The sequence below is a fragment of the Poecilia mexicana genome, unplaced genomic scaffold (assembly GCF_051168715.1).
Source record: "Poecilia mexicana isolate PSO_F unplaced genomic scaffold, ASM5116871v1 scaffold_12, whole genome shotgun sequence".
Taxonomy (NCBI): Eukaryota; Metazoa; Chordata; class Actinopteri; order Cyprinodontiformes; family Poeciliidae; genus Poecilia; species Poecilia mexicana.
In genome coordinates, this window is record NW_028263381.1 from 21,186,807 (window position 1) to 21,206,060 (window position 19,254).

Here is a 19,254-nt window from a genome sequence, read left to right on the forward strand (position 1 = left end):
ATCAGGTTGCGGTTCGGTGGTCCAAAAGGGAAATCTAGGAAAATCTCTTTCCAGATTATCCTCCAACCTGGAAAACTTCCAAAGGAGCCATCCTGATTCTGTGATCACAAACAATCAATCGACTAATAATTAATTGTCGATTAATGGTTCACTAGATTAAAGTTAGTTCCAATCGATTGACCAATAACGTCCGTTAGACCTTATTTAGTGTTGTAATTTGGCCTCCAACCAGCAGAGGGCGCCGCTGGTCATCCGTTGACAGAAACAGATGGAGGAAGTATCAGAACGGGAAAGAAATGGTCCAAACAAAGCCTGATGCGGGATGCAAAATGCGCTTCATGCGGTTCTGTGGTGAATATAAACAACCAAAAACTACTGATGTGCTGCGAGGCGAAACGCAGAAAAATGACAACATAACGGTTGATATGACAACAGATCCTAAATGTATTTTGGTGCCAAGCCATTCAGCGATGTATAAGCTAACAGAAGTATTTTAAAGTGTATTTGAGCTCCAGGGACTTTAAAACTGCGTGATGTTCTCGATCTTCCCGGTTTTAGAGAGAACAGCAGCAGCAGCGATCTGGATCAACAAGCTGCCTGGTTTTTAGGTAGATCTGTGAAGACACCGCTGTGATTAAGTTACTTTGGTTTTCTAAATCAGTTTATAATAGGCAATAATCTAATCTCACACAAAAACACACCTTCACAGTATTTTTTTTCTGTTTTTGATTAAAATGACACTGTTGTAGTCAGTTCAACTAAAGAAACTTTTTTTTTCTATATTTATATCTTGTTTAAACCTAGAATGTTCTTCAGGTGATAGAAGACTGATTTTGTAACCGTTTTTATGTGTCTCTGAATGTTCATGTCTGAATTATTTTTATTTATCCTTGAGAATTTGTTTTCATGAGTTCATTTAAAGGTGCAGCACACCTAAAACGTAGCCTTCATATGCCTGTTTTTAGTTTATTTCATTGCATAAGTAAATTTCCATGAAATGGAAAAAACAACACTTGGAAAAAACATTTTGGCTCGCTTTGAGAAACTGATATCATACTCTGGATGTTTTCCTGACTTGGAAGTTGAAGAAATTAGCAAATTTATGGTCATGTTAAAGTCAATTTTCAATCAAGTTGAAAAACTGACATTGAACTTTACATGATGACTGTTGTTTCTTTATGTGAAGTGTAATATTTATCTGAAGAAAACTCACCACACACAAGCTGGTTAATGATTATGTGCCATGTATGCACATGTGTCAGATGCTATTTAAAAGAGCGACCCTGACAATCATCCAGGTTTTTAGGGTTTTATTCCTGATGGCGGTTCTCGGGGTTTTGGTTGCTCTTTCTGTTCTGCTGGAGGCCATCTCTGCCACCTCTGTAAGTCCTTCTCAGAAAACAAAACTTACCCCAACAGTTTCAGAATTGTCTAGAGATAAAGAGGTTCTTATATTGCTTCTAGTAATTTTTGTTTTTCTATCAAAAAGGACCTATTTAAGCCTAAAATGATCCAGTCTTAGTTTCTGTTTGTAACCCTTGCAGCTCGGGGCTGTGTCCACCGAGGGAGGGTTGGTGTCGGGTCAAAACCTTCTCCTGGGCTTCTTTCGCTACATGGACGTTTTTAAAGGCATTCCTTTCGCTGACATCCCTGGAAGGTTTGAGAAGCCAAAGAGTCACCCAGGCTGGAGCGGTGGGTGACCCTCACACACCGTCCATAACAACCAGGACAGATGTTCAAAACAGCCGGATAAGTCTGTTTACTTCCAGGAAGCAACATAAATGTATTCATTTTTGCTTACTTTAAATAATTAGATATGTAGTCTAGGTGTAATTTATTTAAATTATGCAATTACACATTTATTTTGACACACACATATATATATATAATTAGAATAATTTTGTTTTTACCTCCTTAGCAATAAAGTAAACATGCAAAATTTTATTTAACCAAATAGATTTTTTTTTTCCCATTTGCAAGTTCTTTTTGGGCACAATTGAAAACAATTTTGTCCATTCCCAGCAGTAGAAACAAGATTGTGGTCACTTGCTTTTGGAAAATGGCTACTGTATTTGGGAGAAACAAAATGTGGTTTTATCTTAAAATCACTGGATAGATGAGATACTATCAACTACAAAATTAAAGGTAATAAGATCGCTCGATATTCACGGAAATTAAGGACTACATTCGCCCACGAAAAGCTAAAATCCGTTAATATTTTAGAATTCTTCTAACAACACTTTTAACTGCCTATTTTTAATAGCTCACACACCGAATATAACTTGATATGGATTAATTAATAAGGACGAATTAGCAGCTCTATGGTTAGCACTATCGCAGAAGCTAACGTCAATGGTCTTCCTTATATTCAGCCAATCAGCGCCAAGGAAAATGAATGGCGCTACTGGATTGGCTGCTTTGTAAACGGCAGCCAATAGCGTGTCAAGTAGCATTTTAGCTAGGTATCTCAGCTTCCCAAGATGCACTTTCGTTCTTTTTTTTATGTTCACCAAAAATATCACTGACGAGGTGTGTTGCAGAAAATAAAAAAGTAAGAATAACACTACTTAAACATATTTTTACTCAAGTAGGAGTAAAACTTAGCCGTTCAAAAAATTACTCAAATGAGAGTAAAAAAAAGTATCTGGTTAAAAAGGCAACTGTACTGAGCACCAGAACATCTGATTTAATGTTTTAAAAATAGTCATCAGACAAATATGTAAAACTATGTTCAAATTCTGATACTTTAAAGACTAAAATTAAGGGAAAAAATACAAAATAATGCCATAATTACAAAATAATAGATTAAAAAGTAGTGAAACTTTATACAAATATTACTCAAGTAAAGGTAAAATGAACAGTGTAGTAAAACTACTCCTAAAAGTATTTTTTCCCCCAAAAGTTTACTGAAGTAAATATAACTGAGAAATTGTAACAAGCCCTTTGAATTTCATCAGGTCATCACATTTAGATGCATGAATGCATTGAGTTGCTGCCATTTGATTGAATTATTTTCTACTAGTTAATTAATCAGTTAAAAATCCCACCTTGGTTGTGATGTGCCTAATCAGGGACACTTAAGACCACCCAGTTCAAGGACAAATGCCTTCAACTGGACCCTTACATGACCATCGTCTCTGGCAGCGAGGACTGTCTTTACCTGAACATCTGGGTTCCTCACCTTGGCTCATGTAAATATCTACATTTACCTACAGCGGTGATCAAATTTAGACCACAACTGAGTTTAGTTTTTTTCCAGTGGCCTCCAATTTGCCCGTCATGGTCTGGATCTACGGTGGAGCTTTCATGTTTGGTGAGTCATTTGGAATGAACTACTTGGGAAACTATCTCTACAGTGGACAGGAACTGGCAGAGAGAGGAAATGTTATCGTTGTGACATTGGGATACCGTGTGGGAACCCTTGGCTTCCTGAGTGCTGGAGACTCTTCTCTTCCTGGTAGGAACCCTTTAAAAAGATCCACCTGGTACCTTCAATGCTTTGTGCAATCTTCACCTTGTCGGATCTCGTTTAGGAAATTATGGGCTGTGGGACCAGCAGGCCGCCATTGCATGGGTGCACAGAAACATCCGCTCATTTGGAGGCGACCCCAGCAACATCACCGTCTTTGGAGAATCCGCCGGGGGAGCCGGTGTTAGCTTCCAGGTCAGAGGTTTAACCTGTACCATTCAGCAGATTTTTAAGAACAGAAACACTTGTTTAACAGATGTTACATTGAATGGATAAAAGCCATTGGTGGGTACACTACCACTGTCAATATGCTAATGTGCTAATAGCAGAGCTAAGTTTTTGTTTAGTGCACTTAGCTTCTTGGTTGTTTCATAAAGTTCAATGTGTGTTTAGAAGTTTTGGTTATTGACTGTTACGACTTCTTCAAGTAGTTCATGTTTATATTCATGCTTTTATTTTGAAGGGGGTGAAGACTGTTTACACAGCAGTTCCATTTCCTCTCATGTTGTCTCTTGTTTTTTTTAACAAATGTTATTGAGCTACTGGCAAGTATATAGAAAAATACAAACACATTTAAAAACTCATGTGCAACCCCGCCATGGTTAGCCAGGCTAAATCAGCAACAGAGCTAGTAAAACTCAACATGGTTGAATTTAGTACGTTAGCGTTAGCTTCTGCTGAATACCGTCCGAGTGTAACACTTTAGCGTTAGTGGAACTAATGCTAATGATTAGCACTTCAACATTATCACAACTTACTTTTTAGTTAGCGATGTCCATCACTACTAAAAGCCTTTCTGAATTACTTTGAAAGGATGTTAATAAATGTGCTTCCTGTTTCTCTGACAGACACTCACCCCTCACAACAAGGGACTTATTAGGAGAGCCATCTCCCAAAGCGGCGTCGCCCTTTGCCCTTGGTCTATCAACAGAAACCCTCGCAAGTACGCCGAAGAGGTACATGGCTCCTATTACCCATGTTTTAGGGATCAGTTGAAATGCCTACTGTAAAACATTAGCAATGTGACATTTTTAGAGCTTTTTCTCCAGGTTGCTCTGAAAGTCAACTGCCCCACTGATAGCAGAATGGCCGACTGTCTGAAGATGACCGATCCAAAGGTTCTCACTAAGGCAGGAAGCGTCTCTTTGACCAGCTCTGCTGATGGTAAGCTCCACACTGCTTCTTATCTGCTGATGCACTAACAGTGGCACTTTAGCATTCTAGCTAACTTTGAAAACAATTAGCTTCGCCTAAATTAATTTTATAAATAAATTCAAAAGCGCTAATTTACTTGGGTGATTTATAAGCTTTCATTTGAATAAAGTTCAACATGTTTGTTGAAGTTTTACTGACTGGAACCACAAGTGAATGGTTTGTTCAAAAGAATCATTTTCTGAACACAAATAAATCTATGTTGTGACACAATTCATTGACTTGAGGTTGGTGTCAAAATGGTTCAATTTAGCGCTTTAGCATTAGCTTTAGCACTGGCTAATTTTTACTAATACAATGTCAATGTAGCTTCTAATGTTAGCAGAACTTCTAACACTAGCAAATTTGACCCATTTGTTGAAAAATCTTGTCAATTGGAGATAAATAACTTTGATTAATGATTTTAAGCATCTTTTTTTCAACATAAAAAACTTTCTTAGTGAAGTATAAAAAGGAAACTTGAGGTGAAAATCAGTGTCTCTTATATTTGAAGCAAATATGTTTTGCTGTTAAATCAGATTAATCTGAGCCAGTGTCTCTGTTGGTCAGACCCTTTTATCTACAACCTGGCTCTCAGTCCTGTGGTTGACGGCGACTTCCTGCCCGACGACCCGTCCAACCTGTTCCACAACGCCGCCGACATCGACTACTTGGCCGGAGCCAACGACATGGACGGACACATGTTTACCATATTTGATGTACCGTCCATCAACTCTCTTCTGACGATCACCACTGTGTGAGTTCAAGTTGTATTTACTAGATTTGTGACACAATAAGTCTGTTGAAAGCAGGTAAAAGTTTCAAATCACCTCTAATTTTAAGCGCTTGCAATGTTTGAAAGTGATGTGATCACTTCTGTCAGTTTTCTGGAGGTCCTGCAAGGGTTTTTCTTGGATTTTGGTTGCGCATTTACCCATTTTTTGCTTGTTTCTGTTGTCCAGTTGCTAGTAGCTCAAATTGTTTGGAATAAAACATGCAATTTTACTGTAACTCTATTCTAAGAGTAACAAAATAGAGAAACTCTATTCTGAGAAATGTGGAATATTTAATGAATCCGGCTAGAGAAGGAAAATACAACATGTCTTCTGGAAATAACTGAAATGGTCAGGATCTAGACCAAATCTGAGGATCCAAAGGCTGAAGAAAAACCTTTAAAGGAGACTTATTATGCAAATTTCACATTTACCTGGTTTTATACATCCATTTGGTTCTCAAATGAACAAAACACACACACACACAAAAAAACATCCAGCTGTTTTTTGGCAATAAGTTCATGTTTTTTGGTGTTTAGGAAACGTTATTTGATTGCTAAGTGACAATCAGTTGCCACTGCGCTGTTACCTAGCAACCCCAGGAGCTCAGCCCGTCACCCAGCAACCCAAGCAGAGTAGCAGCACTCTTCTTGTCAGTTGGTTTTACCGCTATATGCCATGTACAATGGCTGCTGGAAAAGACAAGTGCTTTGTTGTTGATTTACCACGCAAAACCCACTTGCTGCCTTTTGGCTGGCTGTGCAGGAGGCTCCACTTCTGCTTTTCAAAGATTTACAAAGACACAAGACAGTTGTGCATCTGTTTGGAGCCATTGAGTAGACGCTGAGTTGGGGGCGTGGCCAGCAGCTTCTTTATTTGGATTTAAAGTGTCGAGATGCCCTAAAGCAGATAAAATCTCATTATCTGAGAATAATTTTGTGCAAAAAGTGTAATGAACATGTTTTGTATATACCCTAAGCTGTTTAAGGAAGCATGAAAGGTCACTTTCAAAAAGGCTGGTGACACTACTGACCACTTTAAAACTACAAGGAAGTTGAACTCAAACCTTTGCACAGCATTTGATGGCTTGTACCAGATCTAAATGTCCAACATTCTTGTCCTGACTGAAGCGATGAGGTCAAGAGGCTCCTGGGTTCTTTCACCAAGGAGAAAGGGACCCAAGGCTTTGAGAACGGCTTCTCCACCTACTCCTTGGACTGGGGCTCCAATCCCAGCCAGGAGACCCTCAAGAAAACTGTGGTGGCCATCGAAACAGACTACATATTCCTGATTCCCACTCAGGCTGCTCTTTACCTCCACGCCTCCAATGCCAGGTAAGAATGCAGCCTCCTTTTACAAATATAACATAACATATTTGGTTATCATTAAGGTGTTTTATCTTTTTATTTCTCCATTTAAGAACTGGTCGCACCTACTCGTACCTGTTCTCTGAGCCCAACCGTTTGGGAATCTACGGCAAGCCCTGGCTGGGCGCCGACCACACCGATGACCTGCAGTACGTCTTTGGAAAGCCCTTCTCCACGCCGCTGGGGTACTGGCCGAAACATCGGGACCTGTCTGGACACATGATTGCCTACTGGACCAACTTTGCCAAGACAGGGTACGAATGCAACACAAAATATGTTTTCAGACTTGGAAGTAGATCTGGGTTGGTGAAATGTTCTTCTTCTCTGGTTCGCAGAGATCCTAACGTAGGAGATCTGAAGGTACCTGCAACATGGCCGACATTTACGGCCAGTGGTCACAAGTTCCTGGAGATCAACTCCGACATGGACGCCGGCTACGTGAGGCAGAAGCTCAGGTTGCGCTATGTGAATTTCTGGACCAGCATTTTTCCCAACCTTCCCTCCATCTACTCAGAATAAAACCTGCGTTTGCAATGAAGCCAATGTTTAGTGGGGCTGGTTCATGAAAAATAAACACATGAGGAATGCAAACACTGCTTTCTTGTTTTTAATTCATACAAAAAATACTATACTGAATAAATGTTTAAAAAATAAATGGATATATTTAGATTTTTATTGCTGCCTTGTTCACATTGCTCTGGAAAGTATCACCGACTAATTGTAAAGGAGCAATAGTGCTGTAGTTATTGTAACTACAAAGAAAAATGAGAAAAATTAATCAAGAATGTAAAACTTCCTTATTTTTGCATTTCAGTTGGCCTTTATGCCATTGGTGGTTAAAAACTTAAAATTAGTCTAAATAACTTCCTCAAACACGGAACTAGGAAGTAAAATAATAAAATCCATCATAAGAAGGAACATTATAATGGTAAACAAGTAAATTATTTCCTTAAATACTGAAAATTAAATGGATTTGTCTAAATGCCGATGACTTCACGCTCTACTTTCTCCTCTTTAGCATCTATTTTTAACTCAGCTTCAACATCTGGATAAGTCCAGATGTGTCATTTTTTTTTATCAGAAAAACTGTGTACAATGTGTGATGATACGCAAACTCTACATCACGTGTGTCAAACTGAAGGTCCGTGGGCCAAATCCGGCCCGCCACAGCCTTTTATGGGGCCCTCTAGATTCTGGACTAAACACTAATTGTGCTAATTGTGTTATCAAATTAATGCAGTTTTTATCTGTTTATGGCCAAATTATATCAATCAGTCCCTCCAGTTTCTTGAGAATTATCATGGAAAATCAACAATTGGGAGTTTATTATAGGTTTTTCTCAAAAATTGTCAAAAACATTCTTACTTGTACCAAACAGATGCCTGAGCCTCAACTGATGTCAGATTATAGTCCAGGATCTATACAGCGAGCATTAAAAGTCCTATTTACAGTCATAAATAAGTGCAAATATTGAAAATATTTCCCCCCAAAAAATCACAAAACGAATCACGAAATCCTTGATTTTGTGATTCCTCCAGGATTTTCAGTCTTGGATTGACTGAAAATATGTTCAATAATCTTTTCAGTTCCTCACTATCAAGAATTGATTGATATTTTAACAGTTTATGAACAGGTTTTATCTATACATTCTGGCACAACCGGCCCTTTAATAGCATTCATGACCCTGATTTGGTCCAAAATGAAAATGACTTTGACACCCGTTCTCTACCAGCTAGCTAGCATGATAGCATGTAGCTTCCTGACTGGCTACTCAGCTAAGCTGCATAAAACTTGGCGTTATACTTCTTTTAGAAAAATAAAAAGTACCACCAGCTGAAATGGAGGAAACAGAGGCAAAAAGAACCCTAAATATAAAAAAAATAAAACAATTATCAGTGCCACCGAGGAATAATATACAGGAAGTTATGAAATAGAGGCTAAAATTAACAGATTTATTGATAATTTTTTGCTTATAGGTTTTGGTAGGCTAACTGAAAATAACTTTACATTTTGCCGTGTTGTATTCTTCTAAACAGATTTAAATAACTTAGAACCTGGTAAAGACTACAGAATTTCACAGCCTGTGTATGTTTTGTTAATGAAGTCTATATTTAGTCAGACTGATAAAGAAGTGTATCATAAACTTAGCCTTACGTACTGCGCAGTGTTTTGGGACTTAAGCTGTGTAGGACAGCTGTATAAACCAAGTCTGGCTTCCTGGTAAAGTTATTTTTAGTCATTCACGTTGTTGTAGCCGGGCGTTGGCATGGCAACCTGTTGAGGCGTACGCCGCCTCTCGTCCAATGGCCTTGGAGGGTAAAAAAACGACAGATGGATGCTGTCATAACACAACATGAAAGGTTCCTCTGAAAGGACGGACGCGTGCACTTTGACCTTGGTGAAGCAGCTACAAATCATATAAATGTATTTTTCTGAATGTTATATAAAAGTCAAATAAAAGCTATAAAGTTCAGACAAAGATGGAGGTTTTCTGTTTTTATTTAACCTTGAGAATCTGGTTAATATTTAGATGTAGAACATCAAAAATAGTTTCTCACATGTCAGTTTTCACATAGGTTCATTACATAAGCCGGTTGAAATCGATTTTTGGCAAATCGATAATAATATCCTGTATCTTTATCAAACATTGGTGACTTTATTTTATCATTCATGTTCCAAAACTGCAGCAAAAACAGGAATTAAACTTTAAACCAACAGCATTTTCCTGATGTTTTAAAAGTGATATTTGAATAATTCAATGCAGTCTCGAGCCTGCACACCTGAGCTGGTTACCGATTGTGTAACTGTGGGAAAAGCTGCACACTGGGTGTGTGTGTGCCAGATGCTGTGGAGGGTGTGTGGTGGGCAGGTCTCCTTTATAAATGCATGGCTGACCACCACCCTGTTGCTCACAGTTCAATCCTGGTAATCATGCTTGGGATTTTGGTTGCTGCTGCCGTTTTTCTGGAGGCCGTCTCCGCCAACTCCGTGAGTTTCTCTCCAACAGCACAACCCTCACGTCGAGGAATTACACCGTCTTCCACAACCAAAATAAAGTCTAATTTAACAGGTTTTTGGTTAAACCTGCTCTAAATACGACTAGAAATGAATTATTTGTGTATTAAAAACAAAAACATCTACTGACTGAGCTGTTCCGTGTTTATCTTTGCAGCTCGGGATTGTCAATACCGAGGGAGGAGCGGTGCAGGGGGAAAATATTCGCCTTGGCACCGGGCGGCACATGGACGTCTTCAAAGGCATCCCCTTCGCTGCGCCTCCTGGAAGGTTTGAGAAGCCAAAGCGTCACTCTGGCTGGGACGGTGGGTAAACCAGTCACAGTTACCAGATAAAGTTATGTCACAAAAAGCCTTTATAGTAAAGATTTCAGCTGTATGGAACCATTCTGGGACTTTATCAGCGTTAATGTCCAACTGTGTCCTGATTGGTCAACTTATTGATCAGAAACAGGAAGCTGAAGACTTCCAACATTTTATATTCATTATAACCCAATAGACTTTAAAGGAAAATTTGTTCTTTATGTCATGGTGAAGATTTTTCTCATTATCAGCAAATATTTAAAATGATAGACTACTTGACAACCTGTGTTGACTAAAATTTTAAATACATTTTGTTTTATTCTAATGGTTTGCTTTTCATTCCTGGGTGTTTTTACTGTAAATGAAGAAAAAACTAAATTGCAATATTTGGTATTGAATAATATTCCAATAAAAATAAACCTAAAACACAGATTTAAACCTTTATCTGCAGAGGTGGGAGTAAATAATACTTAATTGCATTTACTTGAGTAACTGTTTGAAAAAAAATTGCTTTTACTATTTTTTTACTATGCTGTATTTTCTTTACTTTTCGTGACTATTTTTTATGCAGTGTTTCTACTCTTTCTTGAGTAAAATTTCTGGATTTTCTTCCCACTTATCAAAAAACAAATAAGATTCACCAGACACAGACACGCACCTGCAGTTTTTGTTAAAGTTTCTTTAGTTTTTTATTGAAAGAAACTGATTTGGAATAAATTTCCTTTTGCCTGATTTTGTTACTTATGTATCAAAAGTAACAAAAATGATGACAAAATTATTGTCATTTTGGTCTTTAGAATACCAAAATGTCCATGAAACACTATATTTTGGTCCATCTGATTATGTAATTTTTAAATAATAAATTACTGGTAATTTGATCAGTTACTCAGGAGTTGAGCCATTTTACCAAATACATTTTTTCTCTCACTTGAGTAATTATTTTGGATGTCTACGTTTTACTTTTACTTTTGTAAAAACATGTCGACGTATCTGTACTCTTACTTGAGAACAACTTTTGGGTAATTATGCTTGACTTACCCAACAAATTATAAAACACAGTTTACTCCTTCAACACTTTACAGTATAATAAACATCAGGATTAAATACCACTGCGCAATAAACGAGAGCTAGCATTATGCTAATTAGCTGCTGATGTACAAAACAACTCATTGAAACCACTAGCATTTTCATTAGCTTAAAGCTAATTTGCCAAAACCCACAGGTAGAATGAAAAAAGTATTTTTCAGTAGCTAACAACATTCAGCATCAACTCACCATTTTGGGCAATACACAAAGACGTAAGAAAGAAGTAGTTTTAAGGTTAATTTAGCGTGATTGCGTCGACATAAAACTACTTCCGGTTCGTCGTCAAGTCACTTCCGGTCTGTCGGGAAGTCACTTTAACCCTGTGTGAAATAAACTGTAGAGCCCCCTAGAGGAATCGGAGGATTGAATCTTAAAATGTTTGTGTTAATTCTGATCAGGCACTCTGAAGACCACAAGCTTCAAGCCCAGATGCCTTCAGCTGACGATTCTCATGAACGACGTCTATGGCAGCGAGGACTGTCTTTACCTGAACATCTGGGTTCCTCACATCAACTCATGTAAATCCTTAGACTTAGCACCAAGTGTGACTGAAATTTGACCAAGACTAACTGTAATAATGTTCCCTTAAATTTTCAGTGGCCTCCAATCTGCCCGTCATGGTCTGGATTTACGGTGGAGCTTTCTTGGTTGGAGCCTCGCAGGGTGCTAACTTCCTGGATAACTATCTGTACAGCGGACAGGAACTCGCAGACAGAGGAAATGTCATTGTGGTGACATTGGGATACCGTGTGGGATCCCTTGGCTTCCTGAGTGCTGGAGACTCTACTATGCCTGGTAGGCGTCTTTTGAAAATATCCAGAGGTTCAATTGACTCTTTTCTTGCAAACATCGCTTTGGATCATGTTTAGGAAATTATGGGCTGTGGGACCAGCAGGCCGCCATTGCATGGGTGTACAGAAACATCCGCTCATTTGGAGGAGACCCCAGCAACATCACCGTCTTTGGAGAATCCGCCGGGGGAGCCAGTGTTAATTTCCAGGTCAGAAGCTGCCCAAAGCAAAATATCTAAATCAATTTTTAGGTAGTACTTTTTAAAAAGAATCTGCTTTCTGTTGTTTTCTTGTCTCCCAGATTCTCACTCCCCACAACAAGGGGATGATCAAGAGAGCCATCTCCCAAAGTGGGGTCGCTCTTTCCCCTTGGGCTATCAACCAAAACCCTCGCAAGTTTGCTGAAGAGGTACATGGCTCCTCCTGTGTTTTTCATTTTATGGATGATCTGAAATACGACGGGTTGTTTTTGGAACCCAACCCTTCAGGTTGCTCTACAAGTCAACTGTCCCATCGATAGTCGCATGGCCACCTGTCTGAAAATGACCGACCCCAAGGCTCTGACATTGGCAGGAAAGATCCATCTCTCTGGCTCACCCGACAGTAAGTCAAAGGCTGAATACTGACCTACTTTTAAACAGCTTTATGTCTTCAAGACTCTCTCCACAGCACAGCGGAACATTGCTATGTAAATACACAAATGTTCTTGATCGCTTTAGCCTAGCATGTTGCTGTTTCTCCATTGACCAGACCCTCTGGTGAACAACCTGGCTCTGTCTCCTGTGATTGATGGCGACTTCCTGCCGGATGATCCATCCAATCTGTTCCACAACGCCGCCGACGTCGACTACATGGCCGGAGCCAACGACATGGACGGACACATCTTCACAGGCATTGATGTCCCTTCAATCAACTCTGCATTGTTGGACACCCCTGTGTGAGTTCAAGTGAACTTTGTGAAGCATTTAGTGTATTGGGGGCAGGTAAGGAAAGGTAGAAAAGGTTTGAGAGTTTCTGTGGCATTTGCTCCCAATAATTCATAATCTAAAATGGTCAAATGTATCATTAAATATAAATATAAGTGTCTTACATCCTTCTGCTGACTGCAGTGAAGATGTCAAGAGGCTCTTGACTTCCTTTACCAAGGACAAGGGAACGCTTGGTTTGGAAAACGCCTTCTCCACGTACACCCTGGACTGGGGAACCAAACCCAGCGGAGAGACTGTCAAGAAAACTGTTGTGGCCATCGAAACGGACTACCTTTTCCTGATTCCCACTCAGGCTGCTCTTTATCTTCATGCCTCCAATTCAGGGTAAGAAGATGATCTGCATTTACAAATATCACTCTCAGATGTTTCAGGCATTTCTGTAAAGGCTGGGCTCAACGTTTGAGCTGGCATTAATCAAAACAGTGTGCTGATTGTAATGTTAAAAAGTAAAAATTTTAACAAGTATTTGTTTTTTTAACCTGTCATAAAAGTAAAAAATGTTGGTTTATTTTTCAAAGTTATATTTCAACCATGTTAATTCATAAAATGTCACAGTTTCACATTTATATTTAACCAGCAAGCCAAATACTTATCTTACAAACTACATATCCAATTCAAAACTAAATATTGAGTTAAGCTAAGAAGCCAAATATTTAGCTAATATTTAGCTAGCAAGTTAAATATTTAGCCTCAAACTAAATATTTAATTAGAAAGATGAATATTTATTTACAAACTAAATATTCAGTTTGCAAGCTAAATATTTAGCCTGAGGATAAACATTTAGCTCCAAGCTGAAGACTTAGTTAGCAAGCTAAATATTTGGCTTCATACTAAATTTTTAATTAGCAAGCTAAAAATGTATTTCACAAACTACATAATCTAGCTACAAACTAAATATTTATTTTGTAATTTAAATGTTTAGCAGTAAACTAAACCAAATTTAGCTAACAAGCTAAATATTTAGCCTCACTTTATATCTATATTTACTTGGCCAGTGAAATATTTAGTTTACAAATTAAATATCTAGCTCCAAACTGAATATTTAGTTAGTAAGATAAATATTTACCTTGAAAAAAAAAAATTAGTTAGCAAGCTTGCTAGCAGGACCTGACAGTTTTCAAGTTTTGATGACAAAAATAGCAAAACAATTTACTGTTTTTTCTTTCTACCCACATTTATGCTCTTCCCTTAGAATTAAAGGTTATTTGATGAATACTTTTCCTCAGGAAGTATTCATTTCTCTGGGAAATGAATACTTTTGTGAGTCTTTGTATGAATATTCATCAGCTTCAGCAGGTGATATTTATTGTTTTAATCCGTTACATCCTCTTGTTTTCCACTGAAGAACTGGTCGTACGTACTCGTACCTCTTCTCTGAGCCCAACCGTATGGGAGGCCTCCTCAGCCCCTACCCAAGCTGGATGGGCGCCGACCACGCTGACGACCTGCAGTACGTCTTTGGAAAGCCCTTCTCCACCCCGCTGGGGTACTGGCCGCGCCATCGGGACGCCTCCGGGTACATGATCGCCTACTGGACCAACTTCGCCAAAACGGGGTATGAATACAACCCAAAATCCACTTACAAGTGTGGAAATAGATCCACATCAGTGTTTCTCAAACTTTGTCAGGATGAGAACCACTTTGTCCACATGTGTCAAACACAAGGCCCACGGGCCAAAACTGGCCCGCCATAAAGTTTTATGTGGTCCAGAGGGACATGTAAATAGAACCTTAAAAATAACCTTTGTAAGCTTAAACAATATTTTAATTAATTAAATGAAAGAAGTTTTCAACGGAAGAGGATTAGATACACTGAACAAATATTTATTTTTTTCCTAGAATGTTAACTTTTTTCTCAGAATTTACCACAATCATTATTACTTTAATCTTCTACGATCAAAAGTCAGAATTCGGAGGAAAAAAAGTACAAATTCTGAGAAAAATATCAGAATTCTTAGAAAAAAGTAAAAAAAATATGAGGAAAAATAGTCAGAATTCTGAAAAAATCAAAATTTTGAGAATTCAATGAGGTGATATTTTTTTTCTCAAAATTAAAGCCAGAAAGCCAAAAAAACAAAAGAAAAAGAAAAAGACTTGAGTTGCTATTCCAAAAAGAAAACTCCTCTTCTAAAATATAAAATTACCACCAATTTCATAGATTGTAGCTATTTATCTATTGTATTTAAATAATGAAATTGAATTTAATGATTTTGAATTAAATAAAAATAACAATAGTTGTTCAGGTGCGAGCCTAGCATTAGGCAAGTAAGGTCGTAAAAAACAAAGAATCGAGACTCGTTCACAGCTTACAATCATTCAAAAGAATCGATTCGTTCATAAACGACACATCCAAACTCTTACCATGAATGATTTGGCTTCTTCACATAAGTAGTCCTGGCGTTGTTTTCTTTCCACTGGTATCTTCACTTTTTCTTTTGAGTGACTCGGTTTTAAGCCAATTTATTCATTATTATTTTTAAACATAATTCTTCGGTAAACTGGCCGTACGCTAGCTAGCTTACCAAACTGGCATACAGCTGACGTCACGGCAAATCAACGGTCCGTTACATGCAGTTACCTTTATGGCCACTAGGGGTGCCCGCGGACTGCGGTTTGAGATAGACTGACCTACATTTTGTTTCTCTCTGGTTCGCAGAGACCCCAACAGAGGAGGCCTGAGCGTCCCAGTTTCGTGGCCACAATTCTCGGCCTTTGGACACCAGTTTGTGGAGATCAATGGGGACATGGACGGCACCTCCGTGGGAGAGAAGCTGAGGTTGCGCTTTGTGAATTTCTGGACCAGCATCCTGCCCAACCTTCCCACCATGTACGCCGACTCAGAGTGAAGAGCTCCGGCTGGAGATGAAGCCCTCCATCACAAGTCTTGGTTTATAAAAATAAATGGATGAAAGAAATAAAAACACTTGTCTACTGTTTTTGTTTACTTACTTGTGTTTAAACTGGTTACTTTAAACTGTGTACACATTGTTTTCAAATAAATATTCAATAAATATTTGATTTACATTTTTATTATTTTTATGTTGCAGTACTTTCAGATTTATATGTAAAATGAATAATAAATAAATTATCATTATTATTAATAATAAGATTAATATTGATAGGAGTAAATTATTACTACTATCAATATTAATATTATTATTAATAATAAATAATAATAATAATAAAGGTACAAGATTTGTGTTTTTTCCATTAGTTTTTGTTTTCATTTAAGTAAAATGCTATATTTTACTTAAGTCAATTTATTTAAGTAAAATATTTAAAAAATATTTTTATGAAATTAATTTAATTCAGTTCGTAAAAACAACAGCAGGTGGCGCTTATGACCCATTTGTCTTAAGTCCTTCTGCTGTTTGTGAACTTTGATATAAAGAGCAAAATATGAGCAAACCTTATTTAAATGTATTTGAAATATTATGAAAATATTTATGTCTAGTATTTTTTTTTTAGAATTTTCATTATCAACATGACTCCCACCCAAAATTAAATATTCCTGTATGTTAGTGATTAATTATTTTTATTCCAAAACTTAAGAAGAGAAACAAATATTAATCTAATATTTTTACAGTTTTGTCAATATGAATCATTTGTTATTTGGTTAGTTGGATGTTTGGGTGAGGAATTGGTAGATTGGTGGGTTAGCAGGTTTGTGGTTGAGTGCATGTTTGACATTTTTTGGCTGGTTGGTTGGTTGGTTGGTTGGTTGGTTGGTTGGTTGGTTGGTTGGTTGGTTGGTTGGTTGGTTAGCAGGTATATAGGATTACAATTGGTGGGCTGAACATTTGGTGTGTTGGTTGGTTGTTTTAATTGGCTGATTCATTTCTTATTTGGTTGGATGTTTGAGTGAGGAATGGTTTGGTAGGGTGGTTGGTCAGTTGGTTAACAGGTATGTAGGATCATGACTGGTGGGTTGTGTTGGTTGGTTGTTTTAATTTTTTGATTCATTTGTTATTTTGCTTGCTGGACAGATGTTTGGATGAGGAATGGTTTGGTTAGTTGACTGGTTCGTTGGTTAGCAAGTCTGTTGGATCATGACTAGTAGGTTGAACAAATGTTGGTTGGTTGTCTTAGTTGGCTTATTAATTGGTTGTTTGGCTGAGGTATCATTGATTATTAACAGGTCAGTTGGATAATGATTAGTAGGTGGAATAACTGGTTGGTTGGTTGGTCATTTGGTTGCCTGATTAATTGGTTGGTTGATTATTTGAATGGTTGGTTAGCAAATCTGTTGGATCCTGCTTGGTAGATTGAATAATTAGTTTGTTTTTTGGTTGGCTAATTAGTTGGTGTCTTGAATAGTTTGTTCAGTTAGTCGATTGTTTTGTTGTTTGGTTGGTTGACTGGTTAGCAGGTCTGTGTTTGACAGATTGAATATATAATTGGTCGGTTAGTTGTTTTGGTAATTTGTTAGTAGGTGTGTTGGATCATGGCTGGTAGGATTAATAACTGGCCTGGTTGTTGGTTGATTAATAGTTTGTTTGGTTAGTTTGTTGGCTGGTTGGTCGACTGAAGAATAGTTTGGCTACTTGGTTGATTAGTAGGTCTGTTGGGTCTTGGCTAATTATTTGGTTTCTTGGTTAGATTGTTAGCTGATTAATTTGTTGGTTGGTTGGGTTGATTGGTTGGCAGCTCTGTGTTTGGTAGATGGAATATGTAATTGGCCAATTACAGGTTTGTTTGTTAGATCATGCAAGTTTGTTAGATCATGATTGGCAGACTGAATAATTGCTGTGTTGGCTGTTCAGTTTGCTGGTCTTTTGTTTCATTGGTAGCTAGTTTCTTGTTTGGTCAGTTGGTTAGTTTAATACATAATGTCTTTATTGGTTGGTGAAATGATTTATGAACCATCCATAGTTCATAAAATAAGACGCATGCAAAACAAGAAATACCCCCTTGAATATTGTTCTGTTGCAGATGAAAGCTTTTGTTCATTCAAAGCACCAACTTCCATTTTTTTATGTAGAGAAAACATTTTTGAAGTAAAAATGTAATCAGCTGTCACTTTAAATCCACTCTCTCATCTTTTATCAATGGGCTGATGTTTTACGACAACTTAAACATTAAATCTAAAGTACTTCTAATGCAACGGCTGCTGAAGAGTCAAAGTCCGGGTATCTTTATTATCCTCCAGGGGCAATTTAGCTTAAGCTGGCAGTAACAGATGAAGGTAATAAACCTGAATAATAGCACGCCTCCTGTTCAAGCAGGTGCTATTATAAAGTGGATTGAAATACACTTTGAATCGTGGTTTAAAGTGATTCTTCCCTGACGATATCAACGCCGTCCTTCATGAAGATGTCTTCAACGTTCCCTCGATGACCTGAGAGGATGAGCCAGAAGTTTTCTTGTGAACCGTCACGAGAGCCTGGAGGGGATCTGTTTGTGTTTAACAGGGTAGGGCGGCATGGCTGAACGCCAGCTGCTGATGATTAGCGTCTTACCTGAATGTCTGGATAATCTACATTTCAAAGTCTGAGTTTATGTAAAAGTGATTGCTGAAACTCTTCCAGATCTGAGCTGCTAGCCAATGTTGAAGAGACACGAACAGATGGGAGAGGCTGAGTTCAGGTCAGGACTGAAGTCTGTTTGGCACTTCAGTTATGATGCAACATCTTCATTATGAAAACACATTTAAACGGTTTCCAAAATAAACAATTTTAATGCTGAAGGTGTCACACTGCCTTTGATGTTGCCTAAAAACTTGGGTGTGCCATCACCTCTCTGCTACATAATGCCAAAAACCCAGAGGCAAAATCACACCTTCAACACAAACTGCAAATTTACAGCTACAAACAGGCGCAAACAGATTTATAGCCTTGAACAAATGTGTTGAGATTAATTTTAAAAAATTTCTTGAAAAAAACGTGAAAAAATTTGAGAAAAAAACTGTGAAATTGAACTCAGACATTTTCTAGAGAAAACTTGAAAACTATTTGTGAGAAAATTTTTGAACATAATGGTTAATCTCAGAAATGTTCTAGAAAAAAAATCAAGGAAATTTCTTGGCTTAATAAGTCAAAATTTTGGAACTTTTGAATCTCAAATTTTCACTTTTGAAACTCAGAAAATTAAAAAAATATATTAAAACATTCTCAGATTAATCTCAAAATGTCTGTTTTTTTTTCCAAACTCTGAAATTGCAACATTTTTTCTAGTAAATTTCTAAGGTTAATCTCAAAATTTTAGTTTTTTGGCAGAAATGTATTCCTTTTTTCCTATTACAACGGCCCTAATACAATGTCATATAAAAAT

The 19,254-nt window shown here is 37.6% G+C and overlaps 2 protein-coding genes across 2 annotated transcripts; both read left to right on the forward strand.

The window, feature by feature from the left end:
• The first annotated feature begins 273 nt into the window (after positions 1–273).
• Positions 274–7,391, forward strand: LOC106907541 (bile salt-activated lipase-like). Its single transcript, XM_014973310.2, has 12 exons — positions 274–351; positions 1,307–1,382; positions 1,545–1,692; positions 3,072–3,191; positions 3,260–3,457; positions 3,534–3,664; positions 4,318–4,425; positions 4,519–4,633; positions 5,231–5,417; positions 6,564–6,767; positions 6,854–7,054; positions 7,136–7,391. Exons 1-12 carry the CDS (start codon positions 323–325, stop codon positions 7,317–7,319), a joined length of 1,701 nt encoding a protein of 566 aa, XP_014828796.2. The 5' UTR covers positions 274–322; the 3' UTR covers positions 7,320–7,391.
• A 2,289-nt stretch (positions 7,392–9,680) lies between these two features.
• Positions 9,681–15,905, forward strand: cel.1 (carboxyl ester lipase, tandem duplicate 1). Its single transcript, XM_014973309.2, has 11 exons — positions 9,681–9,788; positions 9,973–10,120; positions 11,602–11,721; positions 11,801–11,998; positions 12,073–12,203; positions 12,296–12,403; positions 12,483–12,597; positions 12,745–12,931; positions 13,104–13,307; positions 14,330–14,539; positions 15,641–15,905. Exons 1-11 carry the CDS (start codon positions 9,687–9,689, stop codon positions 15,828–15,830), a joined length of 1,713 nt encoding a protein of 570 aa, XP_014828795.2. The 5' UTR covers positions 9,681–9,686; the 3' UTR covers positions 15,831–15,905.
• The last annotated feature ends 3,349 nt before the right edge of the window (positions 15,906–19,254 follow it).

Coding starts and splice junctions, on each gene's coding strand:
- LOC106907541 (XM_014973310.2), top strand. CDS start 323: ATGCAAAATGCGCTTCATGCGGTTCTGTG. Junction 3,665..4,317: donor GAGCCGGTGTTAGCTTCCAG/GTCAGAGGTTTA, acceptor TTTCTCTGACAG/ACACTCACCCCTCACAACAA. Junction 7,055..7,135: donor ACCAACTTTGCCAAGACAGG/GTACGAATGCAA, acceptor TCTGGTTCGCAG/AGATCCTAACGTAGGAGATC.
- cel.1 (XM_014973309.2), top strand. CDS start 9,687: ATGGCTGACCACCACCCTGTTGCTCACAGTTCAATCCTGGTAATCATG. Junction 11,722..11,800: donor GGTTCCTCACATCAACTCAT/GTAAATCCTTAG, acceptor TTAAATTTTCAG/TGGCCTCCAATCTGCCCGTC. Junction 14,540..15,640: donor ACCAACTTCGCCAAAACGGG/GTATGAATACAA, acceptor TCTGGTTCGCAG/AGACCCCAACAGAGGAGGCC.